The sequence below is a fragment of the Scyliorhinus torazame genome, chromosome 17 (genome assembly GCF_047496885.1).
Source record: "Scyliorhinus torazame isolate Kashiwa2021f chromosome 17, sScyTor2.1, whole genome shotgun sequence".
Classification (NCBI taxonomy): Eukaryota; Metazoa; Chordata; class Chondrichthyes; order Carcharhiniformes; family Scyliorhinidae; genus Scyliorhinus; species Scyliorhinus torazame.
The window spans coordinates 189008854-189031501 of NC_092723.1; the positions used below are offsets into that span (position 1 = coordinate 189008854).

Here is a 22648-nt window from a genome sequence, read left to right on the forward strand (position 1 = left end):
CCAAAACCCGACTCTGATACTCCAACCTCCTTGAAATAAGGGCCAACATTCCATTAACCTTCCCGATTATTTGCTGCCCCTGTGCGAGCTTCCTGTGTTTGGTGCACAAGTATCTCCAAGTCTCTGTGTTGCAGCTTTCTGCAGTTTTGCTCCATTTAAATAGGACTCTTCTTCTGTTCTCCCTTCCAAAATGAACTTCACATTTTCCCCATACTAACTCCAGCAGTATTTTTTACAGCTGCATGCAAATACTTTAATAGTTTGAAGACAGCACTTTATGATTTCAGATAATGTATTTTAATATTTTCTAAAAATAAAATTTTCCCACAGATACTGGAAAACATTAAATATTTGGATCAGGACTCAACATTCAATTCCCTGATCACAAAACAATATTGTTAGCCGTTCCACTCATTTTGCAGGGCTGGTGTTTTAATTATAACCAGGAAAGCATTTTTTTTCCCTCTCCAATTTTCTCCCGCCTCTGAATTCCTTACTTGTTTCCACTATCTACTAGAAAGTGGCAAGGTGTGCTCCACTACCTCTCCCCAAGTGATTCTTATTCACAAAAGCCTTGACATTCAGCAGAGGGAATAATTGCCAGTGATCGCTAGAAGAGAGGACTGAGGATCAAATTTCTCTCTCCTCACAGAGAGGACAGAATTTTCCCAGACCCGCAGAGGTAGCTTTGGAGTTGGAGGGTGGTCCAGGGAAAATTGCACTAAAAAGCATCAGGGCTGGCCCGCCAACTCTTGTCTCCTCGTGCATTTCCGGGAAGTAGACAGTAACCCATCCAACTGTAGCAGGAATGCAATAAAGCAAGGAGCCATTTAATAGCAATCTGTACAGCAGCACTGTAGCATTTCCAGTGTTGCATGGCCACATGCACCCCCTGCCACCCCAGCAGTGAATGCACCCCAGTGAGAGGTGGTGGCTGCACAGCAGGAGGTCAAGACTGCGTTATATCTGAAGGAAACCTAATTGTTTCTAGCAGAATTCAGGCCGAAAACAGCAAGGCTGTTATCTTCCTATACTACAGCCTTACATTCAAGTGTGGCATTCCTGGAGAAGAACACCTTCAGTTGTCATGGGCCCAACAAGGTCTCAGCCAACCCCCTGACACTGACAATGCCTCCAGTTCTTCCCTGCTGTTCCTGCGGCTTGGGCCTCAGCACTATTCCCCGATTATACACTGGGGCTGTCTGCAGCTTCCATCTCCCAAACCAACCCACTCAGCCTATTTGGATGGCGAATGAGGAGGCAACCCACTAATTACTGCCTCCCACAAAATTCAGTCGAATGCACATTGCCACTTCGAACAGAAACCCCGTCATCACGTTCCCAGTGCTCTTGGGATGATTTAGTGAATAATTGTTGAAAGCACTGTGATCACCGGATTACACTGGCCTTTCCGGTCTCTATGGCTCTCGGAGGCAGCTACCAGTGAATTGTGCAAATTGTTTCTTCACAGCACTTTAATTCACACTCACATTTTCAAACAGGCGAACTGAGCATGTTTGACGGTTAGAAAAATAGGATAATTCTCCAATACTCCAGTAACCAGGGCATTTGGTACACACTCCTGGTTAAACACAATGTGCCAGTGAACCTGATGAATAGACTCACGCAGCAATACAGCAAACACAGACACACTTCATTCCATAATTGAAAACATCGCGGGATGTGCACACCAAGAAAAGTTCTGACATTATTCTATTTTACTGTATATTGGTAATCTATATTACAGGCTGTACAGAGTTGGACTGACTTTACAGAGAAAATGTTTAAATGCGTTCAGAAATGTAGATAGCAGCCTTGCATCCAGCTTGTATAATATTCTTCAATAATGAATAAGCAGGTGCCTAAAAAATAAAATTGAGAATGAATCAATGCGATGGTACAGCTTTTCCCAAATCTTATTTCCTTTTTCCATCTTAATCATAAAACATACACATTTTGGAAATCTACATTTCATCATACTTTGGGTCAGAGAACCAGTCTTGTAGGTCTTTATTCTTCATATACTGTATCATAGCCTGCCTTCACAGACTCTGGGGACAGCATAAGCATGCACAAAAATGCCTTCATGACATATCCGATAGTGGTGTCACAGCCTCCTGTTCCCTATATTTTGTTTTATTCGTTCATGTGATGTGAGCGTTGCCTACGTAAAACTACTCATCATTCACCAAAACTAAACCAATAGAGAACCTATTGGACCAAGTGAGATTGTGATGCAAGGACACACAAGGACCTGCCTCAGCAGGTCGAAGGAAAACAATCTCAAGAGCTCTGATTTTCCAGTCACCCATCCTGGTACCATTCTAGTAAATCGCCTCTGCAACCTCTCCAAAACATTGTCATATAGAAATCTAATGAAAGACACAGAAATCTGATGACAGTAGTTTGAAATCATTTGCTTTTAGGTCAATGCCGGTTATCCAGGCTTCTGTGTGACCATTCGAAATGTTCAGATTTCACAATCACTTCAAGAACTTGAGATTAAACAGAGAACTGTGTCCCATTGGCCTTTTGGGACTATGTACCCTTTACACAGACGAGAGTTACATTCCCTGGAATTCAGGGGGTTAAGGTGATTTCATCAAATCTTCCAAGATATAAGTAGCAACAGATGAGGTAGATTTTAATAATTTCTGCTGGCTGGGTGTCTAGGACTGGGGGCAGAGTTTTTAAAAATTAGAGCTGTCCTTTTAGGAGTAATATTACAGGAAACATTCCTCCTATAGGATAGAAATGCTAGTTGCCAAAAACGTGCAAATATCATCAAGTTCAATTAGTCTTAATTACCCCCATCACTGTGATAAGTATCTGGCTATCCATCGACATTGCCCCCCCGACATCTGACACGCATGTCAAATCCCAAATTTATTTACCCGTCAGTCTGGCCTCAATAAAAGTCGAGATGGATTTGCAGGTACAGCATTAGTTATTTTATTTGGCTTGCAAGCTTTACTCAGTTCACAGCAGCACAAAGCACATCTTGCTTCGTACACCTCTGGTATCAAGTGAGTCTGTAGAACAAAGAAGTCTCTACTGATACATTCAAATGGCATCAAGTTTCACATACATGATTCCCATAGGTCATCCTATATCCCTCCTGACCTGGTGATACATTCTGATTGGCTCACTTCCAATCCCTTCCTCTGGCCCCTATTACCCAGCATCCTTTTCTCCTCCTTTGGTGGACACACCTCTTCCTTTGCTTTGCCATGCGGTCTGAAATCCTTTGTTTGTGAACTCACCAGGATGAGACTGGCCTACCTCTACATTACATTAACTAATATCTCTAAAGTAACTATTTTATATCACATTCGCCACGCACACCAGAGGCATGAACTCACCTACACCACTTAATGCAGACTTCATTACCAACACAGGCACCCATTGGGCTCATTTTACAGAACTAATGTTGGTTAGGATATAATAAACAGGAAATATCTGACCAGCAGCCTACCATTTCTGCATCATGTGCTAATCCGGTGTCATGATGCTCCATTTCTTCATCTCGGAATTTCTTTAAAACCTGAAATAAAGGTATGTTTATTCCTCCACAATACCATTCAACTGGCAAAGCTAAACACGGATAACTAAATTCTTTATTGAGTACAACGTGTAATAGTAGTCAAAATGTGGAAGCTACAAATTTACACGTCGGTAAATTAAACAATTTTACTATTCCATCTTTATTTATAGGCTATTAAGCTTTGGTGCTCAATCTTGAACAGGAAAATGTATACTTAAATAAAATATATTCATCCCTCTAGATCTTCCCTGACTTGAAGCTGTATTTATTTTTGCAGATGTTTTCTGAACAACACTGCAGTGTTTTTAGAAAACGGAAGAAATGATACTGCCTACACATAACTAATGTTCCTTTTTCTAAACATACCAAGTTGATAAACTAATAGAATCTCATAGCGATACATTTACATTAGCTCAATCTTATATAATTAGAAACATTAAAAAGTTCACTTAAGTCGAATAGAGACACTACTATAGCATCATTATGCAGTCAGGATAAAAGCATCTTGTTGTGAGATTCACAATATATTTCAATTAATCAAACAATCATTACTCCAACAGTGTGTACGGTGCCCAACTGCTGGAAGTCTACAATGAGACAATCCTATACCACTGGTGCTTCCCACTGGGTAGTGTATAATTCCAGTCCAGTGCAAAGACATTTTAATAGTGCATGGGTGGACCATTGAACATCCATAAGTGTGGAATCTTGTTAATCGGGAGGAACTGCCAGATCTCTCATTACTGATGTGGATAGTACAGCACACCAGCACAGTAACACTTTGCTGCTGATCGCCATGTTAAATACAACAAAGGTGCAACTCACAGACTGGCTCATGCTTCCATGTGCATACTTTTAATTGTGATGCAAATGCCAGAGGGAAAATAAACCTGAAAAGGGCAATTTTGGTGTGCAAATTCCACAGAACCATAGAAAGGATAAAGGAAATCATTCCATTAGCTTTCTTTACCACCCGTTGCATGTGTTCTGCCACCTTCAAGGACCTGTGGACATGGCACTCCAAGGTCTCTCATTCCTCAACCTCTCTTGATACCTTCCTGTTAATTGAACAAAGAAAGGTACAACACAGTGACAGGCCTTTCGGCCCTCCAAGCCTGCGCCGACCATGCTGCCCATCTAACCTAAAACCTTCTACACTTCCGGGGTCTGTATAATGATAATATAATAATCGCTTATTGTCATTATTATATTATCATACGGACTCTGGAAGTGTAGAAGGTTTTAGGTTAGATGGGCAGCATGATCGGCGCAGGCTTGGATCCACTATTCTCATCCTATTCATGTATTTGTCAAGACGCCCCTGAAAAGTATCGTACCTGCTTAAACCACCTCCTCCGATAATGTGGCGACCAGAATTGTACGCAATATTCCAAATGTGACCTACGGTTCTGTACAGCTACAGCATGACTTGCCAATTTTTATATTCAATGCCCCGGCCGATAAAGGCAAGCATGCCCTATGCCTTCTTGACTACCTTCTCCACCTGCGTTGCCACTTTCAGTGATCTGTGAACCTGTACACCCAGATCCCTCTGCTTGTCAATACTCTTAAGGGTTCTGCCATTTACTGTATATTTCCCACCTATATTAGACCTTCCAAAATGCTTTACCTCACATTTGTCCGGATTAAATTCCATCTGCCATCTCTCTGTCCACGTTTCCAACCGATCTATGTCATGCTGTACCTTCTGACAGTCCTCATCGTTATCCGCAATTCCACCAATCTTTGTATCGTCCGCAAACTTACCAATCAGACCAGTTAAATTTTCCTCCAAATCATTTATATATACTATGAGCAGCAAAGGTCCCAGCACTGATCCCTGTGGAACACCACTGGTCTCAGCCCTCCATTCAGAAAAGCATCCTTCCATTGCTACTCTCTATCGTTGCTGAGCGACCAAGTTCTGTATCCATCTTGCCAACTCCCCTCTGATCGTGAGTGACTTCATCTTCTGCACCAGTCTGCCATGAGGGACCTTGTCAAAGGCCTTACTGACGTCCATGCAGACAACATCCACTGCCCTACCTTCATCAATCATCTTCGTCAATTCCTCAAAAAACTCCATCAGGTTAGCGATACATAACCTTCACCTTCACAAAACCATGTAGCCTCTCAGTAATATGTCCATTTGCTTCCAATTGGGAGTAAATCCTATCTCAAAGAATCCTCTACAATAATTTCCCTACCACTGACGTAAGGCTCGCCAGCCTGTAATTACCTGGATTATCCTTGCTGCCCTTCTTAAACAAAGAAACAACATTAGCTGTTCTCCAATCCTCTGGGGCCTCATCTTTAGCCAGTGAGAATACAAAGATTTCTGTCAAGGACCCAGCAATTTCCTCCCTTGCCTCTCTCAGTATTCTGAGGTAGATCCCATCAGGTCCTGGGGACTTATCTACCTTAATGCTTTTTGAGACGCCCAACACCTCCTCCTTTTTGATCTCAATGTGACCTCAACTATCTACACACCCTTCACCAGACTCATCATCCACCAAGTCCTTCTCTTTGGTGAATACTAATGCAAAGTACTCATTTAATACCTCGCCCATTTCCTCTGACTCCCGCATAGATTGCCTCCCCTGTACTTGAGTGAGCCAACCCTTTCACTGACTACCCTCTTGCTCTATACATACACGTGTACCAAGCCTTGGGATTTTCTTTAACCTTGTTTGCCAATGACTTTTCGTGACCCCTTTAAGCCTTTCTGACTCCTTGTTTAAGTTCCTTCCTACTTTCCTTATATTCCTATAAAAGCAAATTACTGCGGATGCTGGAATCTGAGACAAAAGAGAAAATGCTGGAAAATCTCAGCAGGTCTGGCAGCATCTGTACAGAGAGCTGCTTTAACAGAGTCACTGGACTCGAAACGTTAGCTCTTTTCTCTCCCTACAGATGCTGCCAGACCTGCTGAGATTTTCCAGCATTTTCTCTTTCATTTCTTATATTCCTCACGGGCTTCGTCTGTTCCCAGCCTTCTAGCCTTTACCAATGTTCCTTTTTATTTTTTGACTAGGATCACAATATCCCTCGTTATCCAAGGTTCACAAAACTTGCCATACTTATCCTTATTCCTCACAGGAACATGTCGGTCCTGAATTCTTATCAACTGACATTTGAAAGCCTCCCACATGCCAGATGTTGATTTACGCTCAAACATCTGCCCCTAATCTAGGTTCTTCAGTTCCTGCCGAATATTGTTATAATTAGCCTTCCCCCAATTTAGCACCTTGACTATTCTCTTGCGTTGTTTGCCCTCCCAAGATGCATTACCTCACACTTTTCCGGATTGAATCCCATTTGCTTTTCCCGCGCCCTCAACCAAGCCACTGATACCACTCTGAGGCTGAGAGCTATCCTCTTCACTATCAACCACACAGTCAATTTTTGTGACAACTGCAAACTATCTGTTCACGCTTCCCACATTTGAGTTCAAATTATTAAGGGCCCCAGCAGTGAGATCTGTGGAACTGCACTGAAAACTGCTTTCCGTTTGCAAAAACATCCATCAACCTGTTTCCTGTCACTGAGCCAATTGTGGATCCAACTGTTATACGTTTTAGTTACCATTGCATGAAGAATCAAAAGTCCTGTTCCTTTTCACCAAACACCATTTATTTCACTTCCACAGCCTCTGCACAAAACTCTAACAACACACCACCTGACACAAGGGCCACCTGAAGCCCCTTTACAATCATTGGATACTTAACATAAATGAGACAACCAATTGCAATGTCTCTTAATGCATTACTTAACTCTTAACCCATTACTTAACACCAACCTGCCACTTTCCCCTGTATCCCCTGAGATCTCACTGCCCTGATCAGTCTGTCATGTGGGCCCCGGGTCAAATGTCTTACTGAAATCTATGTAGACAACATCCACTATACTACCCTCATCAATCTTCCTTGTTGTTCCCTCATAATTTTTTATTAAGTTAGTAGGATATGATCTTCCCCTGACAAAACCCCGCTGACTATCCCTGATCAATCCATGCCTTCTAAGTGACAGTTTATCCTGTCTCTCAGAAATATTTCCAATAATTTGTCTACCATCAAAATCAGACCGACCAGCTTATAGTTTTCTGGTCTATCCCTTGCACCGTTTTTAAGTAATGGTACAATGTTCGCAGCTCTTCAATCTTCTGGGACCTTGCCTGTATCTAGTGAGCATTTTAGAATGATCCTCGGAACATCCACTATTTCCTCCTGGCTTCCTTCAACAGCCTGGGATACAATCTATCGGCCACGGTAATTTATCCAGCTTCAAAAATGCCAGTCCCTCCAGTACTTCCTCTCCCACTATATTTATTGTATTTATTATTTCACACTATTCCTCTTCACCTAGAATTTCTGAATCATCCCTCTGATAATTATCTCTGACAGGCACTACCCTTTCTTTTATTATTCCATAGAATCCCTGCAGGGCAGGAGGCCATTCCGCCCAACAAGTCTGCACCGACCCTCTGAAAGAGCACTCTACCTATGCCCACACCCCTATCCCCACGCGTTGCTCATGGCCAATCCGCCAAAATCCGTACATCTTTTGGACTGAGGGGGGAAACCAGAACATCCGGAGGAAACCCACACAGACAAGGGGAGAACGTGCAAACTCCACACAGGCAGTCACCAAGATCGGAATCAAACCCTGTCCCTGGTGCTGTGAGGCATCAGTACCAACCACTGTGCCACCATGTCACCCATTATTCGTTTGCTCTTAATGTACTGGTAAAACACTGTATTAAGCTTTCTTTCCTGTTTTATCTTACCCTGTATGCTTCTGAAAAACCAGAGGGTTCTAGATTCGGCAGTACCACCCTTTTCTTTTGTGGGGACATGTCGACATTACGGCCAGAGAATCTCGCTTTTGATTGGGACAGAATTCATTACATTCAGCTGGTGCACTGTTGCAATCTCAGCGTTGAAAACTTACAATGCAGGTTTGATGCAATACAATAAAACTCTAAAAACACAGCCAGTCCCAAAAGATTTTAAATTTTACACTGTACCAAATATCTATTTTTCTCTAATTGGTGGAAGATGTGAGGTTAAATGGCTAAGTTGAACGATACAACTGCTGAGGGAATGGATTTTTGCATTTATGTCACCCTGTTTTAACACAAATAATTCTCAGGTCACATGAAGAATAAAATGCCCTTATTTTGCCCTGACAAATGTGCCTTGACTTCAGTCTCATTAAAGCAATTCATGTTGTACCGCATAAAAGTTTACACTTCACATATCTAGACTTCTGATCTTTCACTTTCTAGTCTGTGTTGAACTGAAGTCGTTATTGAGATGTTGACTACCTATTCTGCTATTAATTCCCAAATTAAATTCCTAATGCTCTAGTTAACTGAACAAGCAAAAAACTGTGAAATGACAATCCCCCCATAAAATGTATACTTTGTACCCTCAATTTATCTTTGCAGTACTCGAACACCTCTTGTTGCTTATGAGCTAGCGACTGACTATTCCCAAATCACCAATTCAGCTCGACAAACTGGTGGACAGTTTTTTTTCTCTTGCAACCATAGTACACCATCACTGAAAATCCACTGACACACAATGACAGAACGACTGAACCCTTAGCTGTCACGTCTTAGAGATGCTTCAGGTCAGACAGCAATTATAGTAATTGCTGTTCCTAATTTATTGACCCATATTCTAAATATCCAGAAATTCATGCATCACTTGATTTAGAAGCTTTAATTATTTTGCATAGCTTAAAAGAAACATATTTTCATGTTCACCACATTTAACTTTCATGTCGAAGTTCAAGAGATTCCAATTCCCTTCAAGATTGAAAAGCCCCCCGTTTCCAGTCTACCCACATAACCCAGTTTGTCAGGGAAACAATCTTCTGGATCTTCTCCAAGCTGCTATTGCAGCTCCCTTTCATACCTAAATGACCAGTGCTTTCACTCTTTTCCACCTCCACACCACCAAAAAAATTAATGAGAAAACAGAGATGAATCTCACAAATTGGAGCGAAGGAGCTTGGTAACCATTACTGAAACGTACTATAAATCGGTAGATTTAAGCTGCTTTATTTCAAAACAGTGAAGCTTGTGGCAGTTCTTTGAGTGGTACAAAATAATACCAAGAATGCTCACTGCAAGTAATTCTTTGTGCCTTTCTGGATCTTCTTCCATTAACATCCGGATCTGATTGTTGTAATGTTGTGATATACTCTCTTCGACTGCTACTGTACACGCCATGGCACCCTCTTTTCCTAAAAGAGCTGTTCCAGCACCTATAAAAAAGGTGGCAGATGACACCCATTTATAATCAACACAGTTCCCATATATCATTTCAAGATCAGCAACCACAAATAAAACAAATATAGGCACTGTGCACAGTGAGTCAGAGGATTTATTGGTTTGCAATGGTATATTTATGGTAGAATACCAGGGTGACTGATTTATAGTGACTGAATATATTAAACTCAAATTTTTTTAATGGATTCTGGGACTATGTCAAACTGAGAAAAACACCATCATTCTGAGCTTAATGTTCTTTCTGAAGTTTATTCAAAAGCAAAGCAAGTAACAGGTGTTAGTTTAGTCTCACACTACATTCAATAAAAATTTGGAAAGCTGAACTTTGCTTCAAATAAAAGCTGGAGCAGAGGGAATGGAACAGTTAGAATATTCCTTCAGTCCAACCGACTGAGTGGCACTAGGGCTTCCTGGAAGATTCGACACACTGCAAGTCATGACCTGGATAGAGTGGACGTGGAGAGGATGTTTCCACTTGTAGAAAAAACTAGAAGCAGAGGACACCATCTCAGACTAAAGGGACAATCCCTTAAAACAGAGATGAGGAGGAATTTCTTCAGCCAGAGGGTGGTGAATCTGTGGAACTCTTTGCCGCAGAAGGCTGTGGAGGCCAAATCACTGAGTGTCTTTAAGACAGAGATAGATAGGTTCTTGATTAATAAGGGGATCAGGGGTTATGGGGAGAAGGCAGGAGAATGGGGATGAGAAAATATCAGCCATGATTGAATGGCAGAGCAGACTCGATGGGCCGAGTGGCCTAATTCTGCTCCGATGTCTTACGGTCTTATACACTCACTCCAAATTCAGTTCCAAGTAACAGTTCTGGGCAAAACTATCAATTCCAAGGAAGGAAAAAAGATACAAAAATAATTTAATGTACAAATTTAATCATGCTGTTGTGAAATATAAATTTGGTTACTTTGGTTAAACCCTTGTGTTAGAATTAAAATTGTCAGTTATTGAAGAAAGAAATGTCAGATGAAGGAAACGTGCAGAAAGCATGCTGAGTAACTCGAGGACACCTGGTGCCAGGCTCTGCACAATGCAAAGATAGGTAGGAAAGTAAGTTGTGAAGAGGACATAAGGGGTCTGCAAAGGGTTAGGTGACAGGGCAACAATTTGGCAGGTAGAGTATAATGAGGGGAAATGTGAACTTATCCACTTTGGCAGGAAGAAGGGCAGCATATTATTTAAATAGAGAGATTGCAGAATTGCGGTACAGAGAAATCTGGGTGTCCTGGTACAAACAGTACAATGCAGGTACAGCAAGTGATTCAGAAGTAAAATGGAAGGTTCCCATTTACTGCAATGGGATTGGAATGTAAAAGCAGGGATGTCAGGTGAGACCACAGGTACAGCACTGCGTACAGTTCTGGTCCCCTTATTTAAAAAAGGATAAGTTGCATTAGAAGCCTCGGAGAACATTCTCTAGACTGATTGCTGGAATGAGGGGCTTATCCTGTAAAGAAAGGTTAGACAGGCTGGAGCCTGTATCCAGTATCTGGGCAGCATGGTGGCTCAGTGGTTAGCACTGATGCCTCACAGAGCCAGGGGCCCGTGTTTGATTCCAGCCTTGGGTAACTGTCTGTGTGGAGTTTGCACACTCTCCCCATGTTTCCTCCAGGTGCTCCCTTTCCACCCATAGTTCAAAGTCCAGCTAATATGTCCACAAAATAGCACTGCACACGGAAACCTACAGGAGTAAATGGTAGCACAGGTACCAGGGTGCTTGCAATGAAATCTCCACATCATTAGAGTCATAGTCATTTACAGCATAGAAGAGTCTCTGTGGAGCATTCCAGTCAATCCCACTCCCCCGTTCAGTCCCCATAGCCCTGCGTGTGCTCATCCAATTTCCTGTCAAAATCAACGATTGTTTCTGTATCCACCACCCTCAAAAGCAGCGAATCCCAGGTCATTATCACTTGCTGTGTAAAACGTGTTCTTGCTCACATCCCGCTACATCTCTTGCCCAAAAGCTTACATGTCTTCCTTGGTCCTTTACAAGCAGCTAACGAGTTTTTTGTCTACCTTATTTAAACGTGTCATAATTTTGTACACCTCCATCAAATTTCCTCTCAATCTCCTTTGCTCCAAGGAGAACAGTTCCAGTTTTCCCAACTTAATTTTGTAACAATAATTCCCCAGTGTAGAACCTTTCAGGTAACTCTCTTCTGCATCCTCAAGGACCCTCACCTTCTTCCGAAAACGCGGTGACCAGATTACTCTAGTTGGAGTTGAAACAAAGTTTTATAAAGTTTCAGCATTACTTCCCTACTTTTATACTCAATGCTCCTACTTACGAAGCCCAAAATCGCAAAAATGCACTCACTGTGTCCTGCCATCTCTAAAGATCCATGCATCTCATTCCCCAGTCTCTGTTCTTGCACACATTTTAGAATTGTGACCCATTTGTCACTTGTCTGCCCATTCTCCTAGCCTATCATGTCCTGCTGCAGGACACACCATCCTGTTTACCACTTCGTGGTTTGGTGCCATAGGCAACTTGTGAAATTCTGCTCCATATTCCAAGATCCCAGTCATGTATATATAGCAAAATAATCAGCGGTCCTTGGGGAACACCAGTGTCGACTATCCTCCAGTCAGAAAAATAACCATTTACTTTCTGTTAAGGCAAATTTTTTATCCAATTGGACAGTGACCCATTCGACCTATTCCACGAATGTCAATTTTTTAAAACCAGCCTTTCCATGCTTCCTTAAAATTCATTCAGACAACATTCACTGCATTTCCTTCAACAACCTTCGGTTACTTTATCAAAATATTCAATTGGATTAGTCAAACATGATCTGTCTATTACATACCCATGCTGGATCTTCTTAATTCATTTATTGAACGTATGATAGAAATTTTAAATAGAGATGGATGTTTACCCAACACGAATCCTGCTACATTCCAGAAAGGCATTAGAAGGGTTGGTCGAACTCTGTGATCAACTATCAATTCATTGAATTTCTCCAGGTGTTGTTTTTCTTGATCCCACATTTGCTGTTAATGAGGATTAATTTCAGTTAATTTACAGCAAAATAGATTTTGACTAATTTATAAACTTGCTGTTCGTTAAAGATATATTTTGGCTATGAAAAAGTCCCTACTCCCTATTTTAAATGAGCATGAATTCACATTTCAACTTTTCTTTTCAAAGCTACATTAGGATTTTCTGTTTACTATCAAAATTAATTTAAAAATCCATGTTTAATGCAGTATCAGGATTGTCCATTTACACAACTGGTTAAGTCTCTATAGGAAAGATAATATTATTGACATTATGAACACATTTTGGAAGTAATTCACCAGCAAAAGTACTTCATTGCAAAATACAACAAATGTATATGGAGTTTTTTTGCATTGTTTTCCATGCCACCACATACATTATTTTTCAAAGTCTATTCCCCTAAGTTTATTCCCCTCTGAATTAAAGAAGTCTAACAGAGAAGGCAAGTAAGATTGCAGGTGGGTAAATGACAGAAGATGTACAAAATGACAATAATCTTATTTGAAGTTTAAAACTAGAGAAGAATTCTGACATATAAATCAATCAAGAATGTTGCCCCAGATGGGGGCATGGCTCGGTGTTAACAGATCAGATGATCACCAGCTTTAATTTGAGTGGTGTTAAATTAGATCTCAGCCAAGGCAGAAACGACAGCATTACAACTACCTTGAGAGCAGTGGATTAGGGAGAGGAAAGAGACTTAGATCCCTGCTTCCTATCCAATGACCCCTGCTGACAAACTGTGTCCACCTCTGGTGAGGACAGGGTTGCATTTGACTATTGTGACTTTCAACAGCAAACAGCCCACTAACAATCTTATGTCTTGGCTAAAATATGAGCTTCATTTGGATGAGGTATCAATGGTCCTAAGGAAGTATACTGCAGTGAGAGTCAGCACTTTGTAGAGAAGCAAATTAGATAACAAAAGTGCTGGACATTATGTAAATAATTCAAAACGTATTGCAGTCTTAACACTGTCGTCTTTCATAAATGCTAATTAATCTAATATTTCATAAATTCAAGTTGGGGTTTCAAAGAACAAGAACAAAGAAAAATTACAGCACAGGACCAGGCCCTTCGGCCCTCCAAGCCTACGCCGATCCAGATCCTCTATCTAAAACTGTTGCCTAGTTTCTAAGGATCTGTATCCCTCTACTCCCTGCCTAATCATGTATCTGTCTGGATACAACTTAAACGATGCTATCATGCCCGCCTCTACCACCTCCGCCGGCAATGCGTTCCAGGCACCCACCACCCTCTGCGTAAAGAACTTTCCACGCATATCTCCCTTAAACTTTTCCCCTCTCACCTTGAACTCGTGACCCCTAGTAATTGAGTCCCCCACTCTGGGAAAAAGCTTCTTGCTATCCACCCTGTCTATACCTCCCATGATTTTGCAGACCTCAATGAGGTCCCCCCTCAACTTCTGTCTTTCTAATGAAAATAATCCTAATCTACTCAAACCTCTTCATAGCTAGCGCCCTCCATACCAGGCAACATCCTGGTGAACCTCCTCTGCAACTTCTCCAAAGCATCCACATCCTTTTGGTAATGTGGCGACCAGAACTGTACGCAGTATTCCAAATGTGGCCGAACCAATGACCTGCCAACTCTTGTACTCAATACCCCTTCCGATGAAGGAAAGCATGCCGTATGCCTTCTTGACCACTTATCGACCTGCGCAGCCACCTTCAGGGTACAATGGACCTGAACACCCAGATCTCTCTGTACATTAATTTTCCCCAGGGCTTTTCATTTACCGTATAGTTCGCTCTTGAATTGGATCTTCCAAAATACATCACCTCGCATTTGCCCGGATTGAACTCCATCTGCCATTTCTCCGCCCAACTCTCCAATCCATCTATATTCTGCTGTATTCTGACAGTCCCCTTCACTATCTGCTGCTACTCCACCAATCTTAGTGTCATCTGCAAACTTGCTAATCAGACCACCTATATCTTCCTCCAGACCATTTATGTATATCACAAACAGTGGTCCCAGGATCCCTGTGGAACACCACTGGTCACAGTTCTCCATTTTGAGAAACTCCCTTCTACTACTACGCTCTGTCTCCTGTTGCCCAGCCAGTTCTTTATCCATCTAGCTAGTACACCATGGACCCCATGAGACTTCACTTTCTCCATCAGCCTACCATGGGGAACATTATCAAATGCCTTACTGAAGTCCATGTATATGACATCTACAGCCCTTCCCTCATCAATCAACTTTGTCACTTCCTCAAAGAATTCTATTAAGTTGGTAAGACATGACCTTCCCTGCACAAAACCATGTTGCCTATCACTGATGAGCCAATTTTCTTCCAAATGGGAATAGATCCCATCCCTCAGTATCTTCTCCAGCAGCTTCCCTACCACTGACATCAAGCTCACAGGTCTAGAATTCCCTGGATTATCCCTGCTACCCTTCTTAAACAAGGGGATAACATTAGCAATTCTCCAGTCCTCTGGTACCTCACCCATGTTCAAGGATGCTGCAAAGATATCTGTTAAGGCCCCAGCTATTTCCTCTCTCACTTCCCTCAGTAACCTGGGATAGATCCCATCCGGACTTGGGGACTTGTCCACCTCAATGCCTTTTAGAATACCCAACACATCCTCCCTCCTTATGCCGACTTGACCTACAGTAATCAAACATCTATCCTTAACCTCAACATCGTCATGCCCCTCTCCTTGGTGAATACCGATGCAAAGTACTCGTTAAGAATCTCACCCATTTTCTCTGACTCCACACAAAACTTTCCTCCTTTGTCCTCGAGTGGGACAACCCTTTCTCTAGTTACCCTCTTGCTCTTTATATATGAATAAAAGGCTTTGGGATTTTCCTTAACCTGGTTTGGTTCCCATTCCCCTGCCACATTAGTTTAAACCCTCCCCAACAGCGTTAGCAAAAGCACCCCCAAGGACATTAGTTCCAATCCTGCCCAGGTGTAGACCGTCCAATTTGTTTGTAGTAGTCCCACCTCCCTCAGAACCGGGAGGTTTCCCTGCCATGTGATTTCTCACAAGAGCAGAAAGGCTAAGCAGCAAATTTGGGATTCTCTACCTCCACAACCGATGCCACCTTGTATCCAATTGCACTGCCTTCTGTTGGCTCTGAAAAATACCAAATTCAGGAATTCATCATGAATTGAGATGCAATTCCCAAGTAAAATCATGCCTCACTCATGATAAACTTCTGAAATTTGAGAATTTTTCACAGGCATTCAAACATCCGATAAGAGGTAGCTGGGGATTGCGCCAAAGCCAATTATTAATGTTGACTGTTTGAGCTTTGACCACTAGGAGGAGCGGAAGATGCACAAATCCATGAGCATGGACCAATAGCAGAAGTTGGATTCTTGGTCCTTCACAGTGAGAGGATTGGTGAGCTCAGTTGGTGGACAGCTAGTTTGTGGCACAGAACATAGAAAATACAGCATTGAACAGGCCCTGCGGCCCACGATGTTGTGCCGAACCTTTGTCCTAGATTAATCATAGATTATCAGTGAATTTACAGTGCAGGAGGCCATTTGCCCCCCCCCCCCCCCCCCCCCCGAGTCTGCACCGGCTCCTGGAAAGAGCACCCCACCCAAACTCAACACCTCCACCCAACACCAAGGGCAATTTTGGACACTAAGGGCAATTTATCATGGCCAATCCACCTACCCTGCACATCTTTGGACTGTGGGAGGATGGGTTCAATCCCTGGAGGTTTATGGAAACATTCTTCCTTGCTTTGCCCCACCCCACACTGAGATGTGCAGTGGAGGTCCTCAAGCTGGGACCTCCCGTCCTGGGCAGCACGGTAGCACAAGTGATTAGCACTGTGGCTTCACAGCGCCAGGGCCCCAGGTTCGATTCCCCGCTGGGTCACTGTCTGTGCGGAGTTTGCACGTTCTCCCCGTGTGTGCGTGGGTTTTCTCCGGGTGCTCCGGTTTCCTCCCACAGTCCAAAGACGTGCAGGTTAGGTGGATTGGCCATGCTAAATTACCCGTAGTGTCCATAAGGGTTGGGAGGGGTTATTGGGTTGCGGGGAAAAGGTGGAAGTGAGGGATTAATGTGGGTCGGTGCAGACTCGATGGGCCGAATGGCCTCCTTCTGCACTGTATGTTCTATGTAATCTATGTAAAAGCTATATAATCCTAGGAACAGTGCACTTGGAGCTGCTGGTGACACCAAGAACAGAATACTTGTTCAGCCTCAAGGAAATGAGCATGCATTTTTAAAAATATAATCATTTTACAGGTTGCGGGTTTGCTGGCTAGGCCAGCATTTATTGCCTATCCCTAAATTGCCCTTGAGAAGGTGGTGGTGAACTGCCTTCTTGAACCGCTGCAGTCCATGTGGTGTAGGTACACCCCCAGTGCTGTTGGGGGGGGGGGGGGGGGGGGGGGGAGGAAGAGTTCCAGGATTTTGTCCCAGGCACAGTGAAGGAACAGCGATACATTTCCAAGTCAGGGAGGTGAGTGACTTGGAGAAGAACTTCTAGGTGGTGGGGTTTCCAGGTATCTGCTACCCTGGTCTTTCTAGATGGTTTGGAAGGTGTTGCCTCACTAGAGTTCCTGCAGTGCATCTTGTAGATGGTACACACGGCTGCCACTGTGTGTCGGTGGTAGAGGGAGTGAATGTTTATGGAAGGGGTGCCAATCGGGCAGGCTGCTTTGTCCTGGATGGTGTTCAGCTTCTTCTGTTGTTCGAATTGCACTCATCCAGGCAAGTGGGGAGCATTGAATCACACTCCTGACTTGTGCCTTGTAGACAGTGGACAGGCTTTGGATTCCTCGCTCTTATAGTTACAGCATTTCATCGAATTTACAGTGCAGAAGGAGGCCATTCGGCCCATCGAGTCCACACCGGCTCTTGGAAAGAGCACCCGACCCAAGGTCAACACCTCCACCCTATCCCCATAACCCAGTAACCCCACCCAACACTAAGGGCAATTTTGGACATTAAGGGCAATTTATCATGGCCAGACCACCTAACCTGCACATCTTTGGACTGTGGGAGGAAACCGGAGCACCCGGAGGAAACCCACGCAGACACGGGGAGTACGTGCAGACTCCACACAGATAGTGACCCAAGCCGGAATCAAACCTGGGACCCTGGAGCTGTGAAGCAATTGTGCTATCCACAATGCTACCGTGCTGCTAGTCCAGATCAGTTTCTGGTCAATGGTAACCCCCAGGATGTGAAAGGATCAGGTCACTGGTGAACTGTTACACTGCAAAAGTTACGGTCACCTAGAACATGCCAATACAATATGCTGATCTTTACTTGCAACATCTCATCACAACCAAACATCTGGATGTTTTTATGAATGGGCCTTGGGCTGTAGGAGTAAAATGCCTCCATCCACCAACCCCCAATACCCTTTTTGGGTTTCTGGCTCCAGCAATTCCTTGGTTTCCTATCCAATAGTCAAGAGAGCAGATAGATCTCAGTAACCGGTGCCTTTAACCTCACTGGCTTCTCAGGTGGGATAATGATCGTACAGGCAGACTTTTTAAAAAGCAATTATTTTGCAAGGCATTCTTGGATGCGTAGGTTTTGAAAAGAGCTGCCCTGTCAGAGATTAAATAAATTACTGATGGATTTATTAGCAGATGGGGCATGGGTGTGTAAACTGTAGGGAGGAGCTGGAACCACATCTACCTTTCAACAGCTTGTGACTGCTCCCCGGCTGCCTGTCTGTTCACCATCTGTCGGCCGGCTGCTCCCCCCCGGCTGCCTGCCTGCCTGCTGCTCCCCCCCGGCTGCCTGCCTGCCTGCTGCTCCCCCCCGGCTGCCTGCCTGCCTGCTGCTGCTCCCCGGCTGCCTGCCTGCCTGCTGCTCCCCGGCTGCCTGCCTGCCTGCTGCTGCTCCCCGGCTGCCTGCCTGCCGCCTGCTGCTCCCCGGCTGCCTGCCTGCCGCTCCCCGGCTGCCTGCCTGCCGCCTGCTGCTCCCCGGCTGCCTGCCTGCCGCCTGCTGCTCCCCGGCTGCCTGCCTGCCGCCTGCTGCTCCCCGGCTGCCTGCCTGCCGCTCCCCGGCTGCCTGCCTGCCGCCTGCTGCTCCCCGGCTGCCTGCCTGCCGCCTGCTGCTCACCGGCTGCCTGCCTGCCGCCTGCTGCTCACCGGCTGCCTGCCTGCCTGCTGCTCCCCGGCTGCCTGCCTGCTGCTCCCCGGCTGCCTGCCTGCTGCTGCTCCCCGGCTGCCCGCTGGTCCCCGGCTGCCTGCCTGCTGCTGCTCCCCGGCTGCCTGCCTGCCTGCTGCTGCTCCCCGGCTGCCTGCCTGTCTGCTGCTGCTCCCCGGCTGCCTGCCTGCCGCCTGCTGCTCCCCGGCTGCCTGCCTGCCGCCTGCTGCTCCCCGGCTGCCTGCCTGCCGCCTGCTGCTCCCCGGCTGCCTGCCTGCCGCTCCCCGGCTGCCTGCCTGCCGCCTGCTGCTCCCCGGCTGCCTGCCTGCCGCCTGCTGCTCACCGGCTGCCTGCCTGCCTGCTGCTCCCCGGCTGCCTGCCTGCTGCTCCCCGGCTGCCTGCCTGCTGCTGCTCCCCGGCTGCCCGCTGGTCCCCGGCTGCCTGCCCGCTGGTCCCCGGCTGCCTGCCTGCCTGCCTGCCTGCTGCTGCTCCCCGGCTGCCTGCCTGTCTGCTGCTGCTCCCCGGCTGCCTGCCTGCCTGCTGCTGCTCCCCGGCTGCCTGCCTGTCTGCTGCTGCTCCCCGGCTGCCTGCTGCTCCCCGGCTGCCTGCCTGTCTGCTGCTGCTCCCCGGCTGCCTGCTGCTCCCCGGCTGCCTGCTGCTCCCCGGCTGCCTGCCTGCTGCTGCTCCCCGGCTGCCCGCTGGTCCCCGGCTGCTGCTCCCCGGCTGCCCGCTGGTCCCCGGCTGCTGCTCCCCGGCAGGATTCTGGTTCACACCCACCTGGATGACAGGCCCCACCGGGCCTCCCCCCAGCACCGCCATTTGACCGGCATAGATGCGGTTCGCTCCGTACTCCCCGGCGTGATCTACTCGGATAATCCGGCCCAGCATCGTCCTCTCGGCCCGGGCACTCAGATACCTGGCCGCCTGGGCCCTCTGCCAGGCAATGGCGGCGCTCAGCCGCAGGCCAGGCCTCAGCAGCGAGCGGAGAGCGGCCGCTCCGACCCAGGCCCCGGCCCGCGCCATTTCCAACCGCCCGCTGGGGGAGGGGCGCATCCGGGAACCCCCGGGCCCCGCCCTCTCCGCGGGACCGCCCCCAGGGCCCGCCCCTTTCCACAAGCCCCGCCCCCGGACCTGATCAGGCCCGCGCCATCAGTAAGACTGCTGGATGAAGGGAGCATCCGGGAACCCCCGGGCCCCTGCCCTCTCCGCCAAGCGGCCCCCATGCCCCGCCCCTTTCCACAAGCCCCGCCCCGCGCCATCAGTAACAGACCGCTGGGTGAAGGGAGCAACCGGGAACCCCCGGGCCCCGCCCCTATCCGCGGGCCCCGCCCTTATCCCCGGTCGCGCCCGAGCCATCTCCAACCGACCCCTGGGGGAGGGGACATCCAGGTATCTCCAAGCCCCGCCTATAGCCCCGCCCCTGTCTTCGGACCAGGCCCCTTTCAGCACGCCCCGCCTCTTTCATTGGCCCCGCCCATCTCCACAAGCCCCGCTTTTCTCCCTGCCCTTCACCTGAGCCCCTCCCGTTCCCTAAGCCCCGCCCCTGTTCTCGTGGCCCCGCCCCTATCCCGGCGACCACGCCCTGTTCTGATGGTCCCGCCCCCTTTTCCTGTCAATCGGCCAGCCTGTGGCCGGTTGCCCTGGAGACGGCGCCTGCGCGGGCACGCTTTCCCCTCAGCTTATTCGCGCGCGATGTTCATCTCGTCCCAGCCGCTGATCCACTCCGTCGCCAACAACCTGTGAGTTTGTACATTTTATATTTTCTCGGTGCTCATTGTGAAAGTTGGTGCCAGCGTCAGTCAGATTATTAATCTGCAATTCAGGAATCTCCTCAGCTTTATGAAGGTCAGTTTGTGCACAGCAAGATCCCACACAGCAGTGTGCCCAGGGCCCAGTCACAGCCTCCCTGCACCACCCCAGGCTGCTGCTTCCCTCACACCTCAGCCCCGCCACACATTTCAGCTGCACCTTCATTGGCAAGTTGAATTTGTTTAGTTTACTGACAGCCCGTCCCACTTTCATTACCAGATGCCTGACCGTAACCAACCGATTGGATTGGATTTGTTTATTGTCACGTGTACCGAGGGACAGTGAAAAGTATTTTTCTGCGAGCAGCTCAACAGATCATTAAGTACATGGGAAGAAAAGGGAATAAAAGAAAATACATAATAGGGCAACATAACATAAACAATGTAACTACATAAGCACTGGCATCGGATGAAGCATACAGGGTGTAGTGTTCATGAGCTCAGTCCATAAGAGGGTCATTTAGGAGTCTGGTGACAGTGGGGAAGAAGCTGTTTTTGAGTCTGTTCGTGTGTGTTCTCAGACTTCTGTATCTCCTGCCCGATGGAAGAAGTTGGAAGAGTGAGTAAGCCGGGTGGGAGGGATCTTTGATTATGCTGCCCGCTTTCCCCAGGCAGCGGGAGGTGTAGATGGAGTCAATGGATGGGAGGCAGGTTCGTGTGATGGACTGGGCTGTGTTCACGACTCTCTGAAGTTTCTTGCAGTCCTGGGCCGAGCGGTTGCCATACCAGGCTGTGATGCAGCCCGATAGGATGCTTTCTGTGCAGCACCTGTAAAACTTGGTAAGGGTTAATGTGGACATGCCGAATTTCCTTAGTTTCCTGAGGAAGTATAGGCGCTGTTGTGCTTTCTTGGTGGTAGCGTCGACGTGGGTGGACCAGGACAGATTTTTGGAGATGTGCACCCCTAGGAATTTGAAACTGCAAACCATCTCCACCTCGGCCCCGTTGATGCTGACAGGGGTGTGTACAGTACTTTGCTTCCTGAAGTCAATGACCAGCTCTTTAGTTTTGCTGGCATTGAGGGAGAGATTGTTGTCGCTACACCACTCCACTAGGTTCTCTATCTCCCTCCTGTATTCTGACTCGTCGTTATTTGGGATCCGGGGGAAGCAGTGTCAACAAACAAGTGGAATTCCCACTATGAATAATAATAATAATTGCTTATTGGGCTTTTCACAGTAACTTCATTGAAGCCTACTCGTGACAATAAGCAATTTTTCATTTTCATTTCATTATTGTCACAAGTAGGCTTCAATGAAGTTACTGTGAAAATCCCCTAGTCGCCACATTCTGCGCTTGTTCGGGGAGGCCGGTACGGGAATTGAACCCACGCTGCTGGCATTGTTCTGCATTACAAGCCAGCTGTTTACCCCACTCGGCTAATCCAGCCCCTAAATCCCTTATTACAAAAGAACTAGGAGCAGGAGTAGGCAACCTGGCCCCTTGAACCTGCTGCGCCATTCAATGAGATCCTGGCTGATCTTTTGTGGATTCAGCTCCACTTTCCCACCCGAACACCATAACCCTTAATCCCTTTATTCTTCAAAAAACTATCTATCTTTATCTTAAAAACATTTAATGAAGGAGCCTCAACTGCTTCACTGGGCAAGGAATTCCATAGATTCACAACCCTTTGAGTGAAGAAGTTCCTCCTAAACTCAGTCCTAAATCTACTTCCCCTTATTTTGAGGCTATGCCCCCTAGTTCTGCTTTCACTCACCAGTGGAAACAACCTGCCCGCATCTATCCTATCTATTCCCTTCATAATGTTATATGTTTATCCTTCTAAATTCCAACGAGTACAGTCCCAGTCTACTCAACCTCTCCTCGTAATCCAACCCCTTCAGGTCTGGGATTAACCTAGTGAATCTCCTC

General features: G+C 46.3%; 2 protein-coding genes across 3 annotated transcripts in view; one reads left to right on the top strand and one right to left on the bottom strand.

Moving 5' to 3' along the window:
* Positions 1 to 274: 274 nt before the first annotated feature.
* Positions 275 to 20023, bottom strand: coq7 (coenzyme Q7 homolog, ubiquinone (yeast)). Of its 2 annotated transcripts, none has more exons than XM_072481870.1 (5): positions 19743 to 20023; positions 12668 to 12851; positions 9678 to 9817; positions 3476 to 3544; positions 275 to 1862 (listed from the first exon to the last, which is right to left on the bottom strand). In XM_072481870.1, exons 1-5 carry the CDS (start codon positions 20016 to 20018, stop codon positions 1785 to 1787), a joined length of 747 nt encoding a protein of 248 aa, XP_072337971.1. In that variant the 5' UTR covers positions 20019 to 20023; the 3' UTR covers positions 275 to 1784. The 2 variants fall into 2 exon arrangements, with proteins under 2 accessions (XP_072337971.1, XP_072337972.1); XM_072481871.1 differs by having other exon boundaries at positions 12737 to 12851; positions 19743 to 20018.
* A 225-nt stretch (positions 20024 to 20248) lies between these two features.
* The window catches only part of LOC140394523 (uncharacterized), an 82433-nt gene continuing 80033 nt past the window's right edge, over positions 20249 to 22648 (top strand). The window contains exon 1 of the mRNA XM_072481869.1: positions 20249 to 20704. Coding sequence (XP_072337970.1) covers positions 20556 to 20704 — 149 coding nt within the window. The 5' untranslated portion in view covers positions 20249 to 20555. The remainder of the gene's footprint in view (positions 20705 to 22648) is intronic.